Here is a 27,612-nt window from a genome sequence, read left to right as displayed (position 1 = left end):
TAGTTTTGATTTTCAAAGCAGTTTTTTATTAGTTTCGGTTTTACATTAGGGAACAATAAAAAACCCACATACATGATGTACAGTACACAGCTTGCGTTGTTCCCTGCTTTTGAAGTCATATGCCAAGGTTCAGGCTGTAGAACAGAGTTCATTGCTCTTCAAATTAAAGCAGGCACATACAGTACTGCTATCTTGATGCAGTATTAGTGCAGACTCGTTAGGGCAAACGCAATGGTAGGAGCACCACCTGCCATTAGAATACTGCATGTACCAGTGGAATACTGATATGAAGCTGTAATGTTCTGCCCTTCTGTCCCTGGAGCGTTGGGTCAAAGAGACATTGCTGGAAAACCATACTTAGTTCAGCAGTTCCCTCCTTGGTATCAAAAGCTAGTGGCATTTCCACTAACTTTCCGCTAAAGAAACTCCTCACAAAATGAAACAAAATTTGATATGCATTTTGCATAGTTAAATTTATGCCAGGAAAACCTTGGGGCTCTGGAATTTTTTTATCTTGAGCCTTTGAACTTTGGCTTTAAGCTGCAGTCACTCAGATCGCTGCCATTCAGTGTTCAGACCACCCAGCCATTGCAGATACTTTGGTTACTTTCTGTAACATTTCGTAACCTCTCATTCCTCCCACAGCAATACCCTGGTCCAGACATCCACTGCCTCCCTCTGGCTACTCCTGTTCATTTTCTTCAGCTTCTCCCTCCTCTTCAGCCACTTACACTCTCACTTACACACTCTTTTCAACATATCTGGGCTCTTTCTCATCCTCACCCACTCTAATTTTTTCCCTGATAAAGAGGAAATACCACGTTCTTGTTACACCCAACTGCCATTATTATTCGGAATACTGCTTCTAAATCCGTTATAAGCATTCACCTCTAAGGTCCTGATTTTTTCCATATTTACAGGTGGTTGTAAACTCAATAATTCAGTGTTTTTACATGCAAAGTGAAAAGTGAAAGTCCAATCCACTGACTTGAATCAGCTCAAAAGAAAAGGACTAACAGAAGGAAGCAGAATGAGAGATTCAAATCTTAATGCAGTAGCGCAGCTTCCTTCTCTTAAGCTCGCTTTGTTTATTTGCTGGTGTGGAGCTAAATATTTTCACACAGTATCCTCTTACTGTCACACTTTGCTGTTACAGTAATATTAAACAAGTTTGATGGCATTTTGCTTCTTTAGCCCCTTGGCGCAGGATGGCCTAAATTTCCATTGTTCTCTGCTAAATCCTTTCAAACAAGGGCCAAGCACCAAGAAGATCTGCTCCTTACCTGTTGGCACCAACGTGGGAGGAGGGGAGTAATTCATATGCCTGCCATGTAATGCGGAGGCTGCTGTGATAAGAATACTTTAAAATACTGTCGAGCAGCCTGGGTCACTGATTGCTTACGGCAAGAGCAGTTTTGCAAGCAAGTTTTGCACACCCACTGGGTAGGAAATGAAAGGTGTTCTTTCTTCACAGTTTCTTAGACTTTTTATTGGAAGTAAAAGCAAGTAAATCATATTTCTGATTGATTGTGATTTTTTTTTCCTTTTCCCTGTAACTTTCATCTTTGTTTCTGTTCTCTCACTGTTGTTTGTTTGTTTTTGGTAAGAATTGATCAAAATAAACACAGTGCTCAGTAGCAAAGACCCAGGTAAAAAACACGGCCCTGACACAGACACCAGGTAGGAATATCAGAGACAGAGACCTGTTTCATGCAGCTTTGCCCACTGCTTGGATTTTAAGTGCACACAAGCAGATTACTTGCCCGCATTTAAGTTTACTTTAACTGCACGTGTACTCTAGCAAGGCTTAGGCTTCTCTAAGTTAAAACACTGCAGAGGAAAATACTTCATAAAAACCACTATACGTTTTGAGATTAAGCTAGTGCTCATGGGAAGGGCTAGGTTGACAACTTCGGAAAGTGCAGGCTTCCGCATAACCAAAGAACACGGACAAGCAGTGGTGCAGGCATCTCTGATCTGCCTGCAGCAGCACAGCAGCCACTGCGGGAAGGGCCGAGGACTCGCTGCTTTGACTCTGCGCTGCAGTTCTGTACAAGGACAGCAATGCTGGAGCTGACGGCCGCGCTCTGAGCACTGGTCAGTCACAAACGACTGCTAACACTGCCTTAGCTTGACACCCTGTAAAAAAAGGGCTACCAGTTTTAACAACTTCACTTCTCCCCTTAGTAAATTGTGTATCATCATCCTTGAGGTAGACACCAGAGATACTCCAATACGCTTTCCCCGCACCTTTCAGTATCACCTATTTCAAGTAATAAAACGCCAGCTTCCAAACACTGTAGCTATCAATTCCACTTTTGCCTACAGCGTCACCCATACTGTATGTCTTGAATAAGCTCTTTCGTGTTACATTTGATGCTTTACACTCTCAAAGCATATCCGAAAATGAGCTAAATGATGACTGCATCAAACCCTATGACTTCATCACAGAACCTCTGCGTAGTTTTATGGCCAAGTTACATGCCCCTGAGAACAAAGTTTATGCAGAAACACTGGCACTGATAACGCTAGCGGATGCAGCTTTATTTTGTTGCAATTAGCATAGAAAGCACCTGAAATTATTTATATTTTCTATTTATAATAGATTAACTCTTTGGATATTTTCATAACTATATTCAGAATACATTTGTTAATATCCATTTTGGAAAGATTATATTTACATACAAATACATGAAGACTTGTTGCTAAAAGAGCAAGCAAGGAAGAAAAGATGGTGCCTAATCCTGTGGCTTATGTACACAGGTAGTGCCTTTAAATCAACTCCCACGAGTGTGGGGCCCTTGGTTGAGTAGAAGTTCCAAGTTCTGCTCCGTACTGCATATATGATTAAGACAAACTTCTATTTAGACTGTTTTTACAAATACGTTCTACAGTAACTGTGTCTATTGGCTCAGGCTTCCAGCCCTGAGAGAAACACAAAGTCTGCTCCCTGCCTTTTGTAAGATCCACCACGCAGGGCACGAGGCTGCAGGCAGCTGCCTCTACAGCTGCAGGAAAAAACACCCATTCTCGGCCACAGGACACGAGCCCTCTGCACCCTGAACTGCATCAGGCCCCTTCATGAAGATCTGCTCTTTCACTGATGACTCAGACAAGCAAGTCTTCATGAAGCAATAACGACTTGCTTAAAATACATAACAAGCTAAAAACCAATTCAAAACAGATTCTGATTTGCCATCCAACCTGTGTTTTTGTATCTATATAGAGATGTGGCTGTCTGAAAAAGAGAGATGATAACATTAGATTATCTGTAATAAAAGAAACTGTGCACTCACCAGAGTACAGGAGCTTGTTATATTGGATACATTCTTCATTAAACTTGCTCTCTCCTAACACTATGAATACAGTCTTTGCTTGCGACGTGTTTGAGAAGACGAGCTAAATGTGTTTACAAGATTTTGACAGGAAAATAGAACTCTTTCCAAACTGCAAGAATATGAATTTTGATAATAATGACAAGATTTTTGTAGGTAAAAAGTGCAAATTCATACGTATTACCTCCAAGCATTTTACACAGCTAGCTACAGGGAACTTCAAAGCATCCTTCATTCTGATGCGATTTACCAGTTGAATAGTACATTTTGACCAAGAGTCATAAAGTAAATTTGACTGCTGCCTCCTGATTGTACAGATGCAAAGAACACCTAGAAAGGGAGGGAAAAAAAAGGGAGGTTACTGCCAGATTACATTTACAACAATGTTTTTACCCATACAGGAAATCTGAGAGAACACCAGAGTCTCAAGTGTAAGGATATAGAAATCACAACTCAATGTTGATTCCATGAGGAACTTCTAAAAATGAAACTTGTGCTACAGCCAGCAATATATGGTATATTTCTACTTGGAAAATCACAAGAACACGGGTTAAAAGAAGCTAAGCAATTTGGGGGACTAGTTTTTCTAAACAGGTTTCAGATAGTATTTATCAAGCACTGTAATACCACACGCAAGAAATGCTACTTGATTATCCATACATATTGTAGTGCCTGTGGTATCAGAGAGTGTTCTGTGGCTTTGTTTTGTTGGTGGTGTGTCAGTCTGTTTGGACACTGCTGGCTGCTCTGCACGTATTTCTGCACGTGTTTCAGCAGCACAGGAGGGCAGTCCTGGCTTTGGGCATTACCAGTGCTGGCTCCCAGGCTGCCCACTGCACTTGCTTTGTCCAAGTCTGCCCAGTTTAAACTGGGCAGTTTTTTGCTATCGCCTTCAAAATCAGTGAAAACTATGTGGAAAGCAGTCGTAACACCTCTGGATAAAGCAGGGCTGTGTCCACGTGTGGAATATCCCCAGAGCCTGCTTTGTGGGCTCACATGTCCACACGTGTTAAGGTGAGAAATAACCGGCGTAAATATGCAGTTAAAACATTGAATGGTCTTAGTCTTATTATTACTTGTTTTTGTTTCAGCCAACACACCGCAGTCATCTCAGTACCTTGTCATTTCTTTCACACAGAAATTTTAGCTTCTGCGCTTTCTTGTGCATAAATACTCCTTCCAGATTCCCTGTTTCCACAGAGCGCAGTTCAATCGCCTTCTCTCCCCAGCCCATGACCTGATTAGATTGAAGGTAAGCTATAAGAAGAAAAGAAACGGATTTGGTAAGTTAAAAAATGCCAACAATATACTTGCTTGTTACTATTTGTGATTACTAATTCCTGTGTACTATTTCTAACTCATGGGATAATTTTTTACAGAACAGCAGCCCAAACACAGCTACAGTCACTCGTGAGAGCTCAGTCTACAGCTGGAATACAGCACTAGCTTCAAAAAAGGGATTCGTGCACAAAGACTTTGCTGATATGTTTTGAAGGGCTAAATCCTAGCTTACAATGCAGAGCTTGAAAGGAGACGAGCAGCGGTGCTGTAAAGCCAGAGCTGCTGAGGGTGCAGCAGGGAAGCCTCTCCCTGGGGATGCTGGCACATTTGTGTTTGAAAAGCAATTCTGGACAGAATTTTGAAGTTTTCCAATGGTAAGCTTTTTTTTTTTTTAATTAGTTTTCCCTTTGCTGTAATTCTATTTCTTTGTATTTCTGATGTCTCCACTCTAGCTGTACTACTGCCCTTTGTTTTAACTCCTCTATAGAAGAGTGAGCACAGTGCTCCAGGTAACCCCTCCTCTTCAGTTCACTCAAGAGGCTGGAACCTTTCTTTCTTTTTCTTACAAACTTTTTTTTTTGTACGGCAGATTTGAGAAATGAGTGCTACAGGCTGTGAAAATTAGCTACTTAACAGCTGAAAAACTGATTCTTGCCTTGTTTATATCAATACGGTTCTGAAACATTTCTGTTTGATAACAATATATTACGGATGATTTTTAAGTTTACACAAAATCTCTTGGGAAGAGCAACTGAATTTCAGTTTCTCAGACTTATTTTGGACTCTACATTTACCTAAAGTATGCATCATTATATGTTTTAGAATCACAAAACGTGGGGAGAAAGCTGTGAAGGGCATCTTGTGCAACTTCCCATTCAGAGCAGGGCTAAACTAGACAAGATCTTGTCCAGTCATGTTTTGAAGGGTGTTTATTTCACAACCCCTCTGTGCCCTTCTTGCAGTGCTTTGTGACATTGGTGGTTAAACATGTCTTCCTAATACCTAACTGGAATTTCTCTTGCTGCAACCTGTGCTCATTTTGTATCTCACCCTTTCACAGCACACGTCCAAGAAAAAATTCAGTTATCTTTCTGTACCCGTGCACGAGGAAGTTAGGTATGTATTAGGTATGTACATGTGAACTACTGAGTTTGAGGTAGTCTGAAACCTAAATACTTTCAAATCTGGGACTATCGAATCACAGAATCACAGAATGGCTCGGGTTGGAAGGGACCTCAAGGATCATGAATCTCCAACCCCCCTGCCATAGGCAGGGCCACCAACCTCCACATTTCACAGCAGCCCAGGCTGCCCAGGGCCCCATCCAGCCTGGCCTTGAACACCTCCAGGGATGGACGGGGCATCCAGAGCTTCTCTGGGCAGCTGTTCCAGCACCTCACCACTCTCATGGTACATAACTTCCCCATGACATCCAACCTCAATCTTCCCTCCCTCAAATTAAAACCATTTCCCCTTGTCCTGCAGTTATCTACCCTTTCAAAGAGTTGATTCCCCTCCTGTTTGCAGGCTCCCTTTAGGTACTGCAGGCTGCAATGAGGTCACCCTGCAGCTTCTCTTCTCCATGCTGAACAAGCCCAGCTCCCTCAGCCTGTCTTTGCAGGGGAGGTGCTCCAGTCCCCTGATCATCTTTGTGGCCCTCCTCTCCAACAGCTCCCTGCAGACGTAAGGTGCCATTATTTGGTGCCTTTTAGCTACTGTCTTCCCATCATTTGCTTTTGAAGATACTGCACATAACGCAAGAAGATACTCCAGCACTGTGGAAGCACACTGTGTTATTCCCTTTGAATCTGGCAGTTAGATGAGAAATCAGGATAGCACTGAAGGAGTTAACAACACATCTCAAATTAGGCACCGTTTCAACGGAGGACCTCTGACTATTGTATGTACTGGCTTCCACGGTACAAAACACATTATTTATGCTCTAGATAGCCAACACTCAGAAATTATTCTTGCTCAGCTATGAATTGTCTTCTTATTAGTCTGAGATTTGTGGCACTCTGAAATGGTCTAGTTGGAATGTGTGCAACTGACTGGTTTTTTAGCTTCAGTGCCTGCCTGTCCTACATTTTTAATGCAAGCAATGTCTGTTCCTTAAAGCCTTGCAATAAAGTAGGCTTAGACCATAAAAGTAAAGATGATACAATATAATACATCTGCTGTTTTTTGCAACCACTGACACTGCGTTAACATTTTCAAACTTAGCTTTTAAATACAGCAGACACACACACAGTTTGGCTATGATTCGGGAGGGTGGGACATTAAGGGAGGTGTAAACAATTGTATATATCCAATTGTTTATATACAGCATGAAGATATTCTGTGGCTGCACAGCTTAGTATGTACATCCAACGTCAAAGGCCTAATCCACTCGTAATTCTCCTTATCTTTTCTACTTTGTGAAATCTGAACTCAGGTTGTCAGTACCCTGTGTCTGTATCAGCTGTATCAATGCCCTTGGCAGATGTCAACTTGATATCATCCTTGCAGCTCTCAGTAACAGCTTAGTCAGCCTCTGCTACAACCTCTAGGTCATCCAAAATAGAAGGCCTTGGATGACTGGGTCACTCATTCCTATGGCAGAATCAAGCAGACTTTTTCTCATCTGAAGACATACATGCCAACAGAAAGACCTCACTATACCATCTGCGGGGCTGTCCACACATAAGGGCTAGGGTATACATGGAAATTAATTTGGAGGGCAGCAGATTGTGAATTCAAAATTCAGTGCTGAGTCTGGATATTCTTCCCACGTGAGAGCACTTACCCTAAAATACAAGTGTGTCACGTGGAATCGATTGCCAGCAGGTCAGATACTCAGACTAAAGTCTACTTATTCCAAAAAAACCTCCTATCCTATAAGCAAGTTTGGAATAGTTATTCTGAGTCCACTTTCCACCTCAACAAGCTTTTTATCAGAATATTCTCTGCTTCCAGCTGTTAAAACTGAAGCATGTTTATATTACAGTGCAAGACTGTACTGGTTTCCAGCAATGCTAGGCAGAGTGAACCGCTCATGTCCTTTGGATAGCTCAGCAGAAAAGGTGTGTACCAGTTCAGAGCAGTGTGCCAACACTGCTTACACTTCTGGAGCAATGCCAGAGTGTCCCCTGCCTCACTCATGTCACCATGTATGCCAAAGACCAGCAGTGGTGCCCGAGCTGTGCTTCTTGTTACGACATCTATACCAGCATTACTCCCTGGAGATCAAAGAATACACACCATAAACTCAGTTTAGGGAAGCGGGATCAGAATCAGTCTCTTAACATCGTGAAAGCATTAAGATTGCTCTAAAACTGGGGCAAGACCACCTACTTGGTGCTTCCTGTTTACACTGTGTGTGAAGCATTAGGCTTAGCCCCCGCTCATGGAAGTGACTGCTTCAAGGGGAAATGGTTGAGGGAGGCAGAAAAGGTGAGAGAAATAACTGAGCCATATTGAAGCCATTAGCTTCTATGAAGTGCTGCTGACGTGAGCTAGCGATCTCTTGCTCTCACATCAGCAGCACAGCAGTCTGAGAAGTGCCCTTTGTATCACAGAGCCAGCCCAAGTACTGCTAGAACCTTACTTCCCTTCCGTAGCTTTTCAGTTTTGTTTTTTTCCCTTCAAAAATCCCTCTTTTGATCTAATGCACTGAATGTGACTCACCGCCCTAAGCAGTTCTTATCAATTTATCTGTGCACGAGAGCAAAATCAGGCCAGCTTTTAGCAAAATAACAGGAAGTCAGGATTTTCTGATTAGTGTTACAGAAATAGGGCAGGAAAGGACCTACTGCACCTTCTCTTCCACCCGTCTCTGCACCACACTGGCATCACTTCTGATAGTTGTTTGTCTCACCTTAAAAACCTTAAAAGCCTCTGGTGATGGAGACTCCTAAAATTCCCCAGGTAACTGATTCCAAATAAGCCAAGAAGTTTGAAGTGAACAAACTGAATATGAATTAAAAGATTCTGACCCATTTTGGTATGCCTACGTCATTGTATGACATTCCTTTTTATGGAGAACAATGATGTACTGGCTTCAGTTTTGGAGAGAGTCAGCATATGCATATGTGAAATTCAGTGCAAAAAAAACCTGTCTGAATTTTGCTTTTCTGTACATGTTAGAGAAAATTGCTTCAGGCAAGTATGCAGCTGGGCATGAACTTTTACAAGCAGTATGGCCAGTGACTTTGCTGACAGTGAAAAACAGCAGCTATTACAGACCATACAGATCTTAAAACTGAGTCCTTCTTTACTTGTAATGAGTCATTCTTTGACCCTTCAGTCAAACCCCACGTGCTCTATGAAACCATGACTTCTGTTAAGTCCTTCCTCTTTGGGAAAAGCCAGAAATGTGGGCAGGGTGAAGGGCTGCTTGTTTGTGTGCCGTCTGCTGGAAAAACTGGGCAGGAGATCTGAGCAACAAAAATCGTTCAGCCAGGTATTTTCTGAGTATTTCAACTTCTGCTAAGGATAATCGATACAGCACTGATACAGTACTACAACCAGCATTTGGTAGCATAGTTTCTCCACACAAAGTCCTTCTTGCTTTTAATATGTACCCAGCAAAGGAAATCAGAACCTCTGTGGGTTCCCCACTCTTTTGGAGTACCTGGTTTTGTGCCAGCCCTCCAAGACGTGCTGTAAATAATTCATTATTCACACAAAAGGGCAGAAGGTGCTCCCAAATCTTATTAACTTCGTGTTTCTTCAACCCTTTTTAAATCTTGTTTTATAGAAAAAAACACAGCAGCCCTATTTATATTTAGCCCCACATACACGAAATGTCTTTCAGATTAAAGGTGGATAGATTACTTACACAATTTTAATTCCCCAGTGGATTTGAGTTTCCTATCTCCAATTTGTTATTAACAGATAGGTCACAGAGGCCCCAATTGGAAGATTGTGGGAGCAACTATATTTAGTTTCCCTGCCCCAAATCGCTCAGTTATAATATGGGGTTTTTGTTTATCTATTTAGTAGTCAAGATGCACTGAGTCAAGTGCAGACATTTTAGTTCAAAATAATTAAACTAAGAAGTGGACAAGGAGCCATCTGTTTGCTCAGCTCTCCTAACCTTACCATCTTAAGCCCTGCCTTGAACTCACCCTCTCCTGTCTCAGTAGGATGTTTTATTGCACCCATCCTATCTACCTGTCCCCAGATGGGATGCTTTCCCCTCTGCTGGTGGCAGTCTCTCCAACAATTCACGTGCAAGACTCCTGATACAGCAGAATTCATCAGACAGGGTACTACCTCCAGAAATGTTTGCTCCAACCACTATCTGTAGGACTGCCCCAGAACTGTAAGTGTCTGGGTGATTTTGTACTGCTGGCTTTCTGTGCAGATGATTATCGTAGTGATAGAAGACAAATGGCTGCATGAAAGTGTGTAGAGTGCCCAAACAGCACTCCTTCTCTTAAGATGTAACCAATCCTGAGAGACTGAGAGTATCATACCTAGGCAGATGCAGACAGAACTCAGAGTAATGAGCTGGCACAGAGGATCACATGCTCAGCTGGCCCAAAGTGGTGACGCTTCACTTCAAGGCAAGGAAGTTTCTACTGAAGCGGAGGCAGCGCGACTCCCAGGCACAAGAATGCTTGACAAACCTGTCTGTGGGTTTGATGATTCAGTACTTCCAGCAGCACGAGGGACTTACGCTGCTGAGGCATTCCTGCAGACTGTCCAGCTGAAGGGAGAAAGCTCTGAGCGCAGCCAGTGCCCAGTGTCACAAAGTGCGGATTTCTAACTAGGAGTCATAAATACATGCACCCATTCTTGCAACATCTCTCTTTCTAGAGCAAGATGTAAGAAACCCTTTGTTCCTTATGTATCTTCTTTGAAACACTTTGGCTAATTATCTAGTAACAGTGACCAGCTTGATGCTTTTATTAAGGCTTAATGAAGTATTTCCCAAAATGAAATTCATCTGTAATTCTTCAATGCAGCTTTCAGTTATATTCAGTACCTCTCTTTAGAACTCTTCCTCCCCTTCCTGAGTAATTGTTCTTTGATTATTTCTTATGGATGTCTAATATTAATTCGGAGTGGGTGTAAAATACAATTTATTCATACGACTATTAGATATTCATATGAGAAACAGTGAATTTTAGTTATGCCCCGCAGCTCCAGATACGGGCTGAAAAGCAGAAAAAGGCAAATCTGGGTGAAGGAAATACTGTAATGCTGTAATCCTAAGAGTTAGCTTATATCTTTGTGCCTCATTCCTGGAAGTGAAGCAGTTTTGGTGCTGAGTTTGATTCTAACAGTGCAAAAACAACCAGTTCTCTTGTAGCAGTCTGTGTTCCAGTGGTTGCTTTCATGCTCCCACTGCTGTTGAAAACTCTCCACAAATGACAAACCTTCTATTTACTCAAGGGTGTTACTCTACTGATTGTAATGGGCTTTTGCTAAAATTACCCAGCTAGAATTGGAAGGAGAAAAGTGAACATTCTCAGTGTTTCACTACAGCATCCAGTTCCTGGCAAGCGAATAATTTGCTTTTGAACAGTCTAAATGTCTCGGGCTTCATTGTTTGTTTGTATGTTTGTTTTAAGATACAGGAGAACTGGAGCGAGCCAGAAAATAAATTAAAAGCAACAAATAATAAAAACAAAAATCTGCCTGTGTTGTTCTTGTTTTTCCTCACGCTGATAAGGGGAAGCCCTCTGGGGAAGGTGAAGCAAACAGCTGTCCTGGCTGCAATTACAGCGAGAACCTCCTGCTCCAGAGTCACTGGAAATGAAGAGACTGAGAATCTCTCAGAAATACCCTGCGATAAAATCAAGGGGCCGTTTGACAGCTGTTACAAACCTTTTCAATAACCCACCTTTCTACAGTTGTGAATTCTTACATCAAGTGCTGTGGGCTGTGACACGAGCCCCTTTCTGTATGATTCACACGACTCTCTGTGAAACCTTATGGTAGGCTGCAGCCTCAGCAGAGCCTGGCTGCACAGCACAGCTATGATGCAGTGAGCAGTAGGACAAGAGCACAAACTGTGATCCAAACCAGAAGACCCCACGGCAGTCACTGGCTGTCTCAGCACACACATACCTAACTCTCTTTACTCCTCAGATACCTGGTTTACTCAGAAGTTGCTTTATGTGCCATGTAACCACTTCGCTATAGACAGAACCTCATAAGAAGTCAGGTTTCACGCAGCAGAATCTTACACTTAATCAAGTGCTGTTTTTCATACGTACCTACAGATGCTGGCATTTCTCCCCACTGCAAAACTGTTTCCTTAGTGAAATGCCCATATATATCAATGTAGATGCCTTCATCTTCGTAGGCGAGCAGAAGTTCCATTCCGCTGGTATTCGGGAGGATGATAATGGCATGTGGGCGAATGGTTCCCTGGATCTAGGATCATATGTTATGTGATTGATATCAGAAAACAGACCGCGGTTTCAGCGATTACGTCAATCCAGCTTGCTTGGCAGAGCACTAAAGAGAACTAGTTCATGGAAAGTGAAAGAGACCTGTTCTCAGAAAAGCTGCACAGTTTGCTGGTTAGCCTCTGAAATGGGTTTTCTACTCTCCTCCCTCCTTCAGATATTACAGTACATTTGCAAACAGATCGCTGTTGAATATTTACTTTATATTTACCAGTATTAATTGGCTTCACGGAGTCTCTGAGACACAGTAATACTTATTCATTCACAAAATATCTGCATCATATAAGTAGAAGAAAGGTAAAATAAATTTGAATTCAGTTATTTCAGAAGATGGAGGAAGGACAAAAGCTTCCACATTACAGGAAATCAGTGCTTTCACTTTCCATGCTACTTCCCTATCTCCAAAAAACCTGTAAATATAACAATATTTACATCAAGCTGAAAAGTTACCTGGACCTTTCAAACACAAGCTGCCCTACATCCTTCACTTCCAACATTCTTCACTACCAGTAGGTCCTTCTTTAAATGCTGTTCAGCATGCAAGACACAGTGCGAGTCACTCACACCAAGTATTTTAACAGCTGTTGGATGCACCAGGCTCTCTCCCACAAGCCGACGCACGTCCCAGGTGAGAAAACAAATGGCTGAGCATACAGCTGTGAAGGTGGGGGTTTATGAAAGCATTTTTGAGAGAAAACAAGGAGAGCCTTAAAATCAGTAAGAAAGCAACTCTGTTTTTTAAAGCACTACTCCAAACAGGATGTTAATTACACAGAAAATTAAACCACTGCAATGATTTCTTTTTTTAATAGGAAGCAAACGAGTGGAGTTTCAACATCATTTTCACAAGCCAGCAACACAAAGATCTGTTTTCCTGCAAGCACACACACATTAACACATGCCGTAAGGGCACAAAGAACAGTAAAGAAGCACTGAAGCTGTACTTGCCAAACTGAACACACTCAGGCCAACCACTTGACTCCGTGCCTCCGCAACAACTATCCGTAACACTAGAACGGGTATCCAGAGTCGCAGAGCAATTTTAATGCGTTGCCTTGGTACTCGCATGAGCGATCGGAGCAGGTAAGAGATGGAGAAAGAGGTGGGGAACCAGGAAAAGAGGCTACCAGAAAGCAAGAGTGTCTGCAGTCAGCCTGCTGAAGTCTGGTCTGCTGCCACCACAAAGCTCCGTGAGAAAATCATCCACTCTACAGGATGCTCTTTGAAATAATAAAACACTGAAAAAGTTAGAGCTACGGCAGTAGCAGATTTATTTCAGGTCTAAAATTCTGAAGGGAAAATATATTTTTAGTACATGCTAATTTCTGGATGAAGAGCACGCAGGAAGGGAGCCGTTCTTAAAGCTGCCCCACATACTCAGGACATTCACCTGGGAAATCTCTCTCCTCACATACATAATTACACCTGCAGCCTGTTGAGAAGCTGAAGTCTCTAAGAAGCTTCGTTTTTTTCTTTGCCTTTCATATCTTGGGCAATTACGCTGATGATCTTTCTGACGAGTCATTATTCACCTCACTTAGCAACCAACTTGCAGGGTGGCATGCAGGCCTCATGCTTGGATTTATAAACTGATGTGAATTTTCCATGGTTGCACAACTAAGGAAGTTTTTCTAATTGTTGAACTAAATCAACCCGCTAACACGACAAATAAGCCCCTTAAACACCAAAAAGCACAAGCTTGTAGCAGGCGATTCAACAAACTTCTGAACAGCCAGAAGAATTACTTTATAAACCAAGAGAACTTTATAAACAATCATCTTCAGAGACAGAGAGCGGCCACCAGGAGCGCAGGGTGACGGGACTGGAACTGTCACTTGGCAGCGCGATGGGGCCAGCGGCCTGCCAGGAAGGCGTGGGTTTTGGTTTGCTTTGAAAACCCTGGGCTGGGGGTTGTGTGTGGAGTAAAAGGGTCTAAAGCACAGGCTGCAACACACAGATCTGGGCTGACATCTCCTCAAAGCTCTTGAGTTGCTGGAGGTCTTACTGCCCCGGGATACAAGTAGGCAATGGCCATTAGCTATCACTGCCCATACAGAGCACTGTTGACTTCAAGGAGGTTTTCAAGCAAGCACAGGAGTTCCCTGGCTGGGATTCTCCCATCAGACTGGAGCCATGGAAACCTGCTAGCTTTCTGGATTTAATCCCCATGTTTCTGTGGCTTTTGACACCCAAAACACTGAAATGAACGGCTAAAAAATAACAAAAAAACCCCAACAAACAAAACCAAAACCAGCACTAACTTTATACCCCACAGCCCCACATTCAATTCTACAGAGGAATGACTTGAAGTTGGGTTTTAGCAGTCAACATCATCTAAGCAAACAGGTACACCATGCAGCATGTGCACATAAACTTTCCTGCCTACTTGTGAGTGGAAAATTGAACGAGAAAATCCTGCATTCTTTGAATGAAAGGAATGATTTCATGGACAACTAACCAGATTTATTTTGTCTGGAAGCTGAATTTCTGCAAAGTCATGACTGAGAAGCAAACCACATCTTGCACACTGAGCTCAAATTGGTAATGATGTAAAATGAAAGCAAGTTTGCTCCATGGTGAGGAAATATATGGGTGCACCTGTATACTCATCTAATTTACTTGCACCTGGCTCCTCTACGTACAGGTACTCTTCTGTGCACAGCTAACGTGCTGGTAGTGGGTCAAGATTTAAATACATTGCAACAGTCCTTTTAAACAGGCCAAATTTCAGCTTGTTCCAGTGATAATGTAATCAGCTTGTTAATCAAGATGGAAAAGAACACTTGCAGATTGTGAAAGTCACCTAATTCGTGGAGATATTATTTTGTATTGCATGCTTTAAACAAGTCCTAATTTCCAGGATCAACTGATTAAAAATAGTAAAGTCCACACAACAGGCTTTCTGAAATTAAACCATTAAAATAGATATTCTAAATCTAAGAAAAGCCCTTTAACAGAACTTCACTATTATGAAAGCACATGAAAAGCTGATTTCCATTGCCTGGTATACAGGAATTATTCTCTTACCCTGTGTTTTGAAATACAGCACACCACTCAACCAGATTATCAACACTATGCAGCCCAAAGAGCAGAGGCATTCATGAAATTTCTTGGGGTATCTTACGTGTGTTGGAAGGTAGAGATCATAAACAGATCCAGAGTCCACATCAATAGCGTGAAAGCCTACTAGAGAGCCATAGATCACTTTTAATCTTTGTCCATTTTCAACCGTCAGGTCAACTGACAGCGGTTTGTGATGAAGTGAGGTGAAGGACTGCAAGAAGAAAAAGCACAACAAAGCTTTTTGTTACAGATTAATGTACACAATCTTAAGAACTTTCAGAACTGAAAAGTCTCCTATTTTCCTGCATTAACATGTTATATTTAAGGAGCTAAGTAAGGACCATCCATTGAGTAGCAAAGAGAGTTGGATAGTTCACTTGTGTTTTGAAGGAATCCAGATTCTAGAAATGGACAAGGCAAAAGTTAAGCTAAGTGCTGTTTCTGTTAAATTTCCTCCTCCTCCGAGGGAAATCAGAATCAGCTTTGTGAATTCAAATGAACATCTTGGCACAGCACTGAAATGAGATGTTCACGTCTAACAGAATCATGACTGTGACAGTTCTATGCCTGCCATCTCCAATGCATGTCAAATGAGCTATATTTTCCTTAGAACATCCATTTTATCTTTAAATGTTATACAAAGCAACAAAAACCAAAGAGGAGATGAGAGACGGTGGTACATCTGAACCAAAGTGAAGTTTCACTTACCTTAAAAGCCATGAATTTGTGATAAGGCTTCGGAGCCCAAGCATAAACCTCCACTGAGCTTTTCAAAGCAATTACAAGGAATTTGATTCTCTCATATTTTACTGTAATACAAGAGAAACAATTCCTTAGGTATCAGACAGACTCTCAAATCAAAGACCATCTCAGTAAATGAAATAATTTCAATGGACTATTGGTAGAGGTAAGCATTATCCATCAAGGGAAACCAATGGATTCTGGACACTGGTGTTTAATATCAGCAGTGAAAACCCTGACTGCACACCTGTACTTCATTTACTCTTAGTAAAGCCCTATGACTCTCAGAATCATAGAATGGCCTGGGTTGGAAAGGCCCACAGTGATCATCTGCTTTCAACCCCCTGCTGTGTGCAGGGTCAGCAACCAGCAGCCCAGGCTGCCCAGAGCCACGTCCAGCCTGGCCTTGAATGCCTCCAGGGATGGGGCATCCACAGCCTGCTTGGGCAACCTGTTCCAGTGCCTCACCTCCCTCTGTGTGACAAACTTCCTCCTCAGATCCAACCTAAACCTCCCCTGTGTCAGTTGAAAAACACTCCTTGTCCTGTCACCATCCACCCTCATAAACAGTGAAACTGTAAATAGTAAATTGTATTTACATATTGCATCTCATATATGTATTTATCTCACTAGCCAGAAAAAAAAAGGTACTGACCCTACAGCAAAGTCAAATTTATTTTCCAAATGTGAGCCCACCCTGACGTTGCTGGTTGTGACTAAAGTACTTTTGGAGGAACGGTGACTGCGGGTGAATGATTTTGTTACGCTCTGCAGGCCACACTTTCGTTTCTCTGTTCCTGTATGGGGCTAAATCCATGTGCTAGTGTGGGTGAATGACTCTCATGCTTCTGAGATGAGTGAGCCTTTACAAGAAATGAGTAATTCTTCCTAGTTGGTTAAGCTCATGTTGGGCCCATCAAGAATAAACAAAGAATTGTGCATTGAAAATTAAGGTATCCTTCGCTCTGCCAGAGGCAAGTGTTCGGTCTGCTGGGTGACTGTAATGCACTCTCCATGTTGCATTCAGTGTCTGCGTGGCAGTGATTTACAGGAGGTGGAGGTGTTACACTCGTGAGCTAAGGTGCGTTGCTGCCTGCAGCAGGAGCAGTTCACACCGACCCCAACGTAGAGCAGAACTGTTAAGTGTAAGGATGAGAAAGGGAAAAACAAAAACAAATGAACAAAACATACCAACACACAGAGCAACCCAACCTCTCCTTAGCAGGACAAATGGCTGTAAAAGCAGATGGGAACCTCTAAGAAGGTCCGCCAACAGGTAAGCGACAGAGCCTTTGTCAAAGCAGTGACACTGGCTTGTCACATGAGAACAGAAGCTCACAAATGTTTGCCTAATTTTAGAATAACTATTTTTTTTTTAAACACACCAAACCCAAAAACGAGCAACTGAAGTGGAACATGTGGTGTTCAGCTCTAACCGCAAAGGAAACAACACATCTGCTACGTATTCTCTCTTGGATTTAACCCTCACCACTTTTAATGAGATGTAAAAGCAAAGAAACGTCAAGCAAAGCATTTATGAGAATCAACCACCTCACTGTCTCCTGCACTCCTTTGTATCATTTATCTTTGTTTTTGAATAAAAACACCACTTTCATATGCCATATTTCAAAGCAAAACTTGTGCTATACTTTACACCCTCTCACACAGTTAAGAGACAGAAACAATCACAATACTGATGGTTCATCTCCAAGAATGAACTGTTTGAAAGCCAAATAAAAGCAAGACAATATTTCAACTGCTGTAGCACCATTTCCAGTGGTTAAGTTTAAACAGTGGTATGTTTAGGTCCTTAAGAACTAGACACGAGGTCTGGGGCATCCAATCTCATCCACCTATGGACACTGTACAAATACAATTTACTAGCAGTTTATTACTTCAGCTTACTAGCAGCTAACTCAGGGCCAAGACAGAAGCAGATGCACAGAAGTGGAAAACATCAGCCTAATTAAAGTCTTAAGTAACTACAGTATTTCTAAACCACTGGCTGAGCTGAACAGTGCTGGTATTCCCTTCTTCCAGCTTTCACAGGACATAGCCACAACACCATATGCAAGGAGAGATGTGATCTGGACTGACAGGCAGCAAAGCATCTGCCATGTAAAACAAGGAGGTTTAAAAGAAGCCAGCCTAATGCAATTTTGAAACACAGCTGAAGAAAAACACCAGTGGCATGGGATGCAAAGGGATGATTAAGCAGCTCTGCAAGGAAAGAACAAAAAATGACCTCACCAACTTTGTAGTGTACACAGCCCTCCAGGTCACCCACAGACACCCAGCCTTGTCGCTTCTCCACCTCTGGATCATTGCGCAGAATCTTATTTCTCAGCCATGACAGGTAATAGACTCTCAACTTATTCTTCTTCCCTGGGGTTTGAAAATAAACACATAAAATGAATAAAGACATAACGATTCACTGAGGCACAAAATCTCCTCCGCATTAAAAAAAGAGCAACAAACAAAGCACCTGGAGTTTTGTGACCTGAGTACAGCAGTTTGTCGTGCCTTGCCATGGTGAGAGAAGAGCCCAGCAGAACAAAAGAAAAGCCTGGTGTCAGTAGGATCCTGGGTTTTTGGCCCTCAGGAGCAAACTGGTACACAAGCAATGCCATAGCATTTGGCACACGTGCACCTGTGACTCACGCTTCATGTAAGATTTTAATATCTGACTAAAATCCTTCCCCCAGGCCAAAGAAGAGGTCTCTGTAGACGCATGTATTATCAGAGATAATCACATGGCTTGGCACTGGCTCTCTGATGTGAAGGAAGGAATACAGACATGACATGGGTATTTTGAATCAGTAACAAAGTTCTAATTAACTGACAATCTTCTTTACAGGTAACTGTTTTCCTTTGGATGACTTTCAGGGTGAGAATTACTTTGTCATCTTTTATCTCAGTCCTTCTATTGCTTTGGTTTGTAAGTAAGATCAACAGCAGTCTGGGATCGCAGGTCAGTCTAGAGAACCACGTCACAAGTCACTGAAATGGCCATGCAGGACAAACAGCTCTCGCCATCACCTACTGCAGTGAGCCTGGCCTGTAGAAAAGTGGCAGCCATCCCCTGTTGGACTTCTGGCTTTGTTCTGTACTCTTTTAAGGCTGCTCTCAACTGGAGGCAATAAAGGCCTAGGTACTTTGCAGGGCTAAGTCCGAGCTCTCCATCAGGCTGAAGGTGCTACTCCCTTTACTGTTACCAACGCTTTCACAGTATCTACCACTCTTCTGTTAGAGTTCACACATTGCACTGGCCACAGAACGAGGTTATTTAATTACATTCTAACAGAATTGCACTTAGATGTTTGCAAACATGTGAAAGGATTAACAGACTACAACTTGTTGAGAACCAGTTCATTTTAAGAAGATGAAACACTGCGTAACCTCCCAGAAACCATTTTACACATTAAACAGGTAATGAAATATCCCAGAGACTCCTGTGAATCTGAAATGAGAATGTAAGTGTTAAAAATTCAAGAGAGTTTTCCTATTAACACGAATAACTATCTTGTGATTTTCCGTAAGAGGAAATTCCTCAACCTAGTTTATAACCTACTTCTTCTCTAATTGCTTCCAACCCCAATGCAGGTCAGATACTTTTAGACACGGAACCAACCCGATATAGTAATTAGCACATTGAGTCCTTCCAGAACATCCATTTGCTGGAATCTTCTCCTCGTAATCAGTGAATAAACTCTTCCTTGCCCACTTCTGTCCAGAAGCCACAATCCGTTTTCTGTCCCCACCAGTAGATTTACTCCTGTTGATACAGAAAAAAACACTGCCTAGATCACCCACTGATTCAGAAACCAAGTGTTAATTGCTTTTCAGAATTGATTTTTACTTAGTCCTCTTAATGGTAGCTAATATTTCTCCCTTGCTCTGTGAATGACCTAGAAAAATGAAAGGAAAAAAAACCAGTCTCACCATTACGATTTTTACCCAGTAGAACATTTACATGCCCATGTTATCTGAAGCATGAGCAGTTCCACTGAAATCAATATTGATTTAAAAATAAATTATAATATATTAATAAAATACAACTCAACTGGACTTCTCGGCACTGTAAGAGAGTCTAGCACCATTCTATTGCCAACACAGGAGGTCTAACTGAAGGATCTAAGGATTTCTTCCAATTTCAAAAATCATACAATCCTTCTTTCCCCCAAACACAAATTGCAGGAGGAGGGCTAGACTTGTTGGAAGAAAGATGAGCAGAATATCTGTTTGAAAATTGTTTTTTGCAAGAATGCTTTCATATGCTTAATTAAAGCAATGAATCTATCTGAAATTCAACTGCTCCCAGGGAAGTGAAGGCTCCAGTGGGTTGCTAACATCAGAGGATGCACCCTGTACAACTGCTTCACATGGCAGCCATTCCTAATCAGCAGGTTCTAAAGAAATGACACACATTTCCTCCTGTAGCAAGCAAGCTTCTCTACTGGCTGTGCTTTGACGAGTACCCGATCCTCTTCAACCTCAATGCACAGTCATTTACAGACCACGTTACATAAATCTGTTCCTAATTTAAAATCTTGGACTCCTGCAAACCTACACTGTGCAAAACTCGTGAAGCTATGAACTCAACATCTACATTTCTGCTGCATAATGTTTCACCTCCTTCATTTTCCATTCTGGAGTCAAAGTGATGACAAGTGGAAGTCTGGGTGAGACCTATAGAATGCATCTGTTCTTCACAGGTAGACAGATGGCTGAAACAACTTGAGAGCTTAGCTACAGGGAGAGTGGGACTAGGTCAATAGTTGCTGAAAAATGATCTGACTACACTGATGTTGGTTTCATGCCATGTCGTGTTGGCCCTGTAAAAATGGACATTTAGCAAGGTTCTAAGTCCTGACTGTGGAAACCAGTGAAGTCAGGCTTTTGGGAAGGCTGATGCCAGACCTGCTTCAGTCTGCAGCAGTTAAAATTTGGAGAAGTTCTTGGAGTCCCTGGTTTGGATAACTTCCACTGGTGAGGCTGCATGATTAGCTGTACTGACATGCAGATAAGACAGTATCATGAGCCTTTTTTCGCTTCACACTACCAAAACATTTGCAACTTCTGGCTCTTCCAGCAAACACACTTTCAGTTTGGTGCTTGATCAAAACATTTTCTCATTCTGATGCACAAAATTCCTTGCAACTGAAACTCATCTGTTTGCCATCTCCCATCAGGAAGGCAGCACCATCTGAGTGATGCAGGCATGTTCTCAGTGAGCTGCGCTAGGATTTTCTGACAGGGGAGGTGCAAAACAACTGTGAAATCTAACTGGTATATACCTCCAGCCACTCCTGCTGCTGCCTTCCCTCTACACACCTGCCCAAACACTTCTGAGCTTACCCCACAAAGCAGCACAAAGGACCTCTGAGTTGAACTTCTTCTTGTATTTACGAATTTCTGGACTGTCGCTCTGTGGGCGGATATTTGTTGGGTTAACATTGACAACAGAACCCTTCCTTGCATTCTCTCTCCTGACAGGCTCGGGTTTTGCACTCGATGCTGGAAAAGAAGACATGTGGAATCATAAAAAATGCAAATGTTTGGCTACATCCCACATTTGACCTGTTCATGGCAGAATGAAACAAATCCAGAGAGGTAAGAAAACAATTTGGGAAGCATTACATAACCAGAGAGAAGACCACACATACGGAAAACTTGTACATTCCTGAGCGAGTGAGGTGGAGCAGAGCAAGCCACATCTGGGAGAAGGGCAGAAGCAAGACACTGAAATTCATAGTAATGTGGAGTGTGAGTTTCCGTAGGTGTTATTAACAGTTTTACTGTTGCCAAGCAATCATGTTCTTCCCACCCTTCACTCCATTTCCCTCCCCTCAAAAAAAAAAAGTCAGGAAGGAGATTTTGTAAAGCATACTCACAGGAACTACAGGGAGGTCCTACCGGACTGGTAGGAGGGGTGATTGGCAGAAGTCGAGGATCTATGAATGACGTGAAGGATGTTGTAGATGATGTGCTGCTCTTTGAAGGTGTACTTTCAGTGGATGGGGTCTGCAATGAAACACAAGAGCTGCTTCAGGAAGATGTCACTAGGGAGCAGACCACACACAGCAATGCAGGTGCCTCTGAGGCTCAGATGAAATGGCACGTGACATAAGTAGATGTGATGAGCGTGCTTAGAGCAGTGGATAAATGGCACAAATCAAGTGACAAGAGGAGGCCTGGGCTGGGAGTTCTGTCAGCATTTTGATCTGGCACGGCACTGCAATGAAGTGACTGGTCCCCAAAAGAACCTCCACGCACACTTATCACTCCCTGCTGTCTCATCTGCAAAAGGGAGCTGCTTAAACCTCCGTGCAGCAAAGAGCAAGCTGTTGCCTCAGGTAAGACAGCCCAGGGTGTGCATCATGACAGAGCTGTGAACTGCTTCCAGTGCCACACATCTGCCCAGCACAGTGCTCACAGAGACAATATCAGTATCAGAGCTCTTCTCAAGGCATGCTGCTCTGGTCTGTGCTTTGTGCAGTCACCTGACACTGGGATGGAAAGCAACCCACAGACATGGCATGGCTGTGCTACTGATGTAGGCAGGGTGTATGGGAACTGTTGAGTCACAGCCTGAACCCCTGATTGACCACCTGAGGCAAGGACTGGGTCAGCTGTGGGAGCACAGGTGAAAGCAATTCAGATGTGTGACCTCCTAGGCCCCATTTCCACCACGATAATCTTTCTTACTGTCAGATACCATCCTAATGGTGCTACTCTTCCAACTGTACATTTGTTAACTGTACACAGGGAAGGGAGCACAGCGTACAGTGCTAGCTTGTGGAAAGGGGGAAGTGGAAAAAGGGACAAAAACGTTGAATAGCAAAGGTTGGTGTGGAAATCAGGATTTCCTATCGGTCCCCTAACCAAAACTCTTAAAGAAAAGAAGGGTTGTGGTGACAATATCGCTGTAGAAAGATACAGGAGAGAGAAATGTAAATGGCACTCAACGAATCCTGTGGGCCAGAGGGAAATGGTGGCACAATTCGTTCATTCTATAAATGTATCTCATACCTTACTCAGAGATTTGTTCTGAGCTTCCTGGTTAGTCAGTGGCACTTTTGGTGGGTTCACGGCAGCGTTGGAAATTTGGCTTTGCTGGAGGAGATCTGGCAGGAGATAGTTCTGGTTGTTTATGCTCCAGAGGCCTTCTTGGGTGCTTGAAATTTGTTTCCCTAAAACCTGATCCTGCACATGAGAAAACACAGGTGAAGTCCACATTTGGTATTCTTTGACTGCTCTGTGCACCTCCTGTCAAATAATGAGAATAGGAGTGCTCTGCATGATGCACTGGGCAAACACAAACCCTACAGAAGGATTTAATAGGGGGTAGTATAAAAGCATGTGGCAAACACCTGAGATACGAATATTGGTTTCCAGTTCTGAATTGCTCCACAAACACCAGTCATTTACTTTACCTCAAGGAAAGAACTTCATCCTCAGAGACACCTGACACAGATCAAATGGCTTGTCTTAGCATTACAGACTTGACCTCTACTATGGTCAAAAGTAGGTACTTCTCAGCTCAGGATCTGTGTGTAGTTTATAGTAAAGATCTTTATCATTATCATTCGCTTTACTGCTACTCTACTTACTGAATTTGGAGACCTTATTTTGGAGTGACCACATTTAGTAGGATCCAGTACCAGCATTTCCAGTACAAGGAGTTTTTGTACTGTGGCACTCCTTGAAGGACCCCAGTAGCTTCAAGGAAATACTATGCAGGCTGTGAGGCAGTGCTCAATCGCTATCCCTACTAAAACAGCCACTGGAACACTGCAAGTTTCTGGGAAAGCATGACCAGAAGCTTTGAGAAGAAAAAAGATGGGATCTGTAAAGTGAGCAGCGTCCCAAATGGGCAAGGCAGTGCACAGCAACCTACCCCTGTCTGTGGAAGGTCAGAGTACCTAAACACCACTGGCACTGGAACACAGTGAGAGGAGCAAAGTGCTACAAAAGAGAGCACCATCAAACTCAATCAGCTTCTGGCTGGTTGAAGCCAGGGCACATCTGTCCACTGCACTGACTGACAAAAAACCTACTGAAATCAGCTCAGCTTTTTTGAATGTTGGCCAATATGTTAAAAAAAATAGTACATAACTCTGAATGAAAGACTTTTGCCTTTTGAAAGCCAACTAATCGACTAGGAGTATAATTGATAGTGTCAGCATTTTTACGTTTTAATTCTCATATTTTCCTGTTGCTTTTTAAAATATATGTCAGTATTTGAGTTCAGGGTATCAAACCAGTACGGTGCTTTTGAATTCAGCTCTGAGTCAGGTTCAGCTGAACTGAGACAAACTTCAGTTTGAATCATTTGGGAAGGATGGTACACCCAAATCACTTCACAGTGGGCCAGGAAAAGGGATGCTGGAGACTTGTGGTGGCTGTGGTTGGTGACACAGAGGTGGGAGGAATGGACAGGATGCTCCATGAAAATCACAGAATGGCTTAGGACCTTAAGGATCGTCTAAATCCAACTCTTGTCAACTTGTGTCTTGGTCAGGTGGCCGGCAGTAGATCTCAGCCACCAGTTGTCTGTTATTGGTCTGGTCCCTAATATTAATCCACGAGCTCTCAACCTGGTTATGGCTGTTTCTCAGAGGCAGCTTTTCACAATCAATATATATGTTAACATAGAGGGCGACTTCTCCACCCCTCCTATCTATCTGTCCTTCTGGGGTCATTTCCCCCAGGCCCACTGGAAAACATGACCTCTCCACTCTACTCCATCCTTCTCCACTCTCAACCTGAGTTTCTTTCACTTCACCTTCAAGAATCCTATGCCCAGCACCCAGGAACCAGGAGAAGGAGGAAAAGTTGGGCTGTTTCTGCCATGAGAAAACATAGGGAAGCTGAAGCTGAGGAGTCAGGGAAGAGCTCTGGCACTGCACAAGGGAGTTGGAGATGGCCTGGGGCTGGTAATGTTTTCCCTTCATCCCCACACAGATGAAGATGGAGGTTTGGTGAGAGGAAAAATATTAAATGCAGTACGACCTTTCCCATCATGCGACTACTCTGAAATGATAATCAGGATTATTCTCATCTCTAGTACAGAACAATAAGCATTAAAATTAGTGGGTTAGGCTAATATCAGGTTTGAGGAAGATGACCAGCATGGGCTGCTAAGATCCTGGCTCAGCATGGTGCCCTGTTTATAATTTCTTCTCCAAAGCAGGGCCCTTCCTCCTTGAGGACAATGGGATGCTGGTGAAGTGGAACTCCTTCTCCAGCCTGGATGGATTTCACTCTGATCTGAAGCTTTCCTGCACCTTTGGTGCAGGAAACAACTTTTCCTTCCTAGCTCTGTTGCAGCTCACACAAGCAGCTCTGTGGAAAATACCAGTTTCATGGCAATTTACTTTCCCTATCTGTGAAATGAGAATACACCCAGAAATATGTGGGAAATGCTCTGAGGTTGAGATCAAATCTTATTACTGTAATTTTTTTTTTCCAACCACAAAGAACAGTGTTTTGCTTTGTCTGTCTTCATCTTTCCTGCACCATTTATCATGGGAAAATTCACATAACTTAAGGTCTCTGCTACAAACTACAGACAGGAAAAAAACTAAACGTGGCATATGAGAGATGTGTATTTTTGCTAAGCCTATGGGGAGGGATGAAGGGTTTTTCCCCTCTTTCAGCAGTATTTTAAAAAGTAAGAGGTACTTCTCTTTAAATTGGGATAAAGAAGGCCCAGATTTTCGCTAATAGCGACAAAGCACACTGGCTATCATCAACAGTATTGCTTTCTGCAACCTACCCAGCACCTTTCACAAAATATGTTGACATCAGAAACTATGACCAGGTCAATAACAAGGACAAATAAAGAGGCACAATTTTGTACTGAGATGTAAGTGTGTTTGTAGGAAGCACAAAATCTGAAGCGGTACACAATTTTTCAAGGCTCATAGCTATAATTTAAAATGACAGAGTAGGATTTCAGAGCAAAAATGCTGCCAAGGAGAAACGGATGCTGTGTTTATCACATACATTAATGATGTGACTCTCCTCACACTGTACCCACCCATTACAAATGGCCAAATTACCTTCTGTTCTGCGATGGTGCTTTGGGGTTTCAGTTCAATCCCATCTGGTACTGCCGTCCTTGACAAATCTGCCACTCTGCTGCTCAGCAGTTGCCTGGTAACAAACTCCAATTAATGAACAGAACTTCGGGGAGAAACAAAAGAAAAAAAGAAAAGCAAAACAGAAATGACACACACACACACAATGATAAAACAAATGCACAAAACCCTTCCGTATATACAAGTTCAAAACTCGAGCTACCTTGCTCTCTGAAAACCCAGCACCGGCCACACACGGGGCAAGCACCGCCAGAGCCTGCTGCCACTGCTTCACTCTGCATCCCCACTGCACAGGGAAAGGAGCAGGAGCACAGGGACAAAATGGGGCCACAAGCCCATGGAATCCAGTACCTTCCACAGCAACCAGAAGCAGGTACTGATGGAAACAGTGAGACCACAGTGAGCACCTCCTGTGACACGCTCTGCGCATGCAGTGTGTCTGTGTTCAGAGCTTTTTCACCCAGGTGGAAAAGCCTCAAAGCCTCTGGCCATGCCTCTGTGCTTTTCCATCCCACAGCTTATTCACTCCACTTATTAATGTACACTCCTTTATTTATTTATCACGGTGATGCATTGAAGTGCAGCAGGTTTCTGCCCAGCACAGTAGCAGAGAAGGTTTGGTGAGAGAGCTGCTGTCCAAGACAAACGTGAAGGAGTAGGAGAGTCATTTGTTTTGTTTTGTTTTTCTTATGGGAGTTGTAAACATTTGCATACTGAACATAGGAGGAATGGCAGCACGTGGAGTAGGATCAAGGATGGGCCTGATCCTAAACAACTTCCATCTCCCATTTGTTGGTGGGATGAAGTACTTACCTGGAAAGCACACATCTGCAGCCACCTTATTTACATTTGGCAGCGTACAAAGAGCAGCAGAAGAAACTGAACTATACAAAATGAACCACAGGAAAAGTGTTTTTAAGGGGGATGGTGTGAAAGCTGCAGGCATTGGAGAAGAACTCTAGGAAGAGTGGGAGAAATGAGTGCTAATGTAGAATACCTGCTACACAGGCAGGTAGGATGCTGGCTCACTGATACCTGTCTTACATCAGAACACTCGTGTGGATGTGGAGGAGTTCAGTGTCATCTCATTGCCATGTCTCAGTCAAAGCCCCCACAGAAACACTCCTACACAATTCTAAGGGCTTCAGCCCTGGTGGCATGCACTGCTGAACATAGTAAGAAAAGCAAAAAGGTTTTGACCTGATCACAAGAGTGAGACCTTTGTCTAGAATAGAGTAAGTTTCAGTGCTGACTGCTGTTTTCATTTTGACTACTATCCTTTTTGTCTTTTACTTTCTAGCAATCAGGATAAATTTCCCAAACTATCTTTCAATATAAACGATGCTCAGCTGAGGTGAAAGGACTTGGAGCTGGATTGGGCTGGTCTGGGGAAGTGGTAGAGTCACTGTCCTTGGAGGTGCTCCAGAAAAGTGGAGATGTGGTACGAGGGGACATGGTTTAGTGGGGAAATACTGGTGGTAGGTGGATGGTTGGACTGAATGATCTTGAAGGCCTTTTTCAACCTTGGTGATTCCATGATTCTATGTCTTTGCTAATAGGCAAGACTGTACTTCAGTTTGACTGCAGTTCTTGTGGTGACTCTTTGCATAGAAGGTAAACCTGGCAGGGATCAGCCTGCTGACCCCATTTCTTTAAGGGACTGCAAAGAAGGGATGCAAAAAA

General features: G+C 42.8%; 1 protein-coding gene across 1 annotated transcript in view; it reads right to left on the bottom strand.

The window, feature by feature from the left end:
- Nucleotides 1–27,612, bottom strand: part of NRK (Nik related kinase) — a 96,249-nt gene continuing 68,637 nt past the window's right edge. The window contains exons 21-31 of the mRNA XM_048959985.1: nt 25,891–25,984; nt 22,856–23,029; nt 21,718–21,847; nt 21,182–21,340; nt 19,455–19,598; nt 18,074–18,208; nt 15,791–15,891; nt 15,144–15,293; nt 11,825–11,984; nt 4,453–4,592; nt 1–3,665 (exon numbers count right to left, since the gene is read on the bottom strand). Coding sequence (XP_048815942.1) covers nt 3,582–3,665; nt 4,453–4,592; nt 11,825–11,984; nt 15,144–15,293; nt 15,791–15,891; nt 18,074–18,208; nt 19,455–19,598; nt 21,182–21,340; nt 21,718–21,847; nt 22,856–23,029; nt 25,891–25,984 — 1,471 coding nt within the window. The 3' untranslated portion in view covers nt 1–3,581. The remainder of the gene's footprint in view (nt 3,666–4,452; nt 4,593–11,824; nt 11,985–15,143; nt 15,294–15,790; nt 15,892–18,073; nt 18,209–19,454; nt 19,599–21,181; nt 21,341–21,717; nt 21,848–22,855; nt 23,030–25,890; nt 25,985–27,612) is intronic.

This window comes from Lagopus muta, chromosome 13 (genome assembly GCF_023343835.1).
Source record: "Lagopus muta isolate bLagMut1 chromosome 13, bLagMut1 primary, whole genome shotgun sequence".
In the NCBI taxonomy this organism is placed as follows: Eukaryota; Metazoa; Chordata; class Aves; order Galliformes; family Phasianidae; genus Lagopus; species Lagopus muta.
The sequence above is the reverse complement of the archived record's forward strand: the minus strand, read 5'-3'. Positions and strand labels throughout refer to the sequence as shown.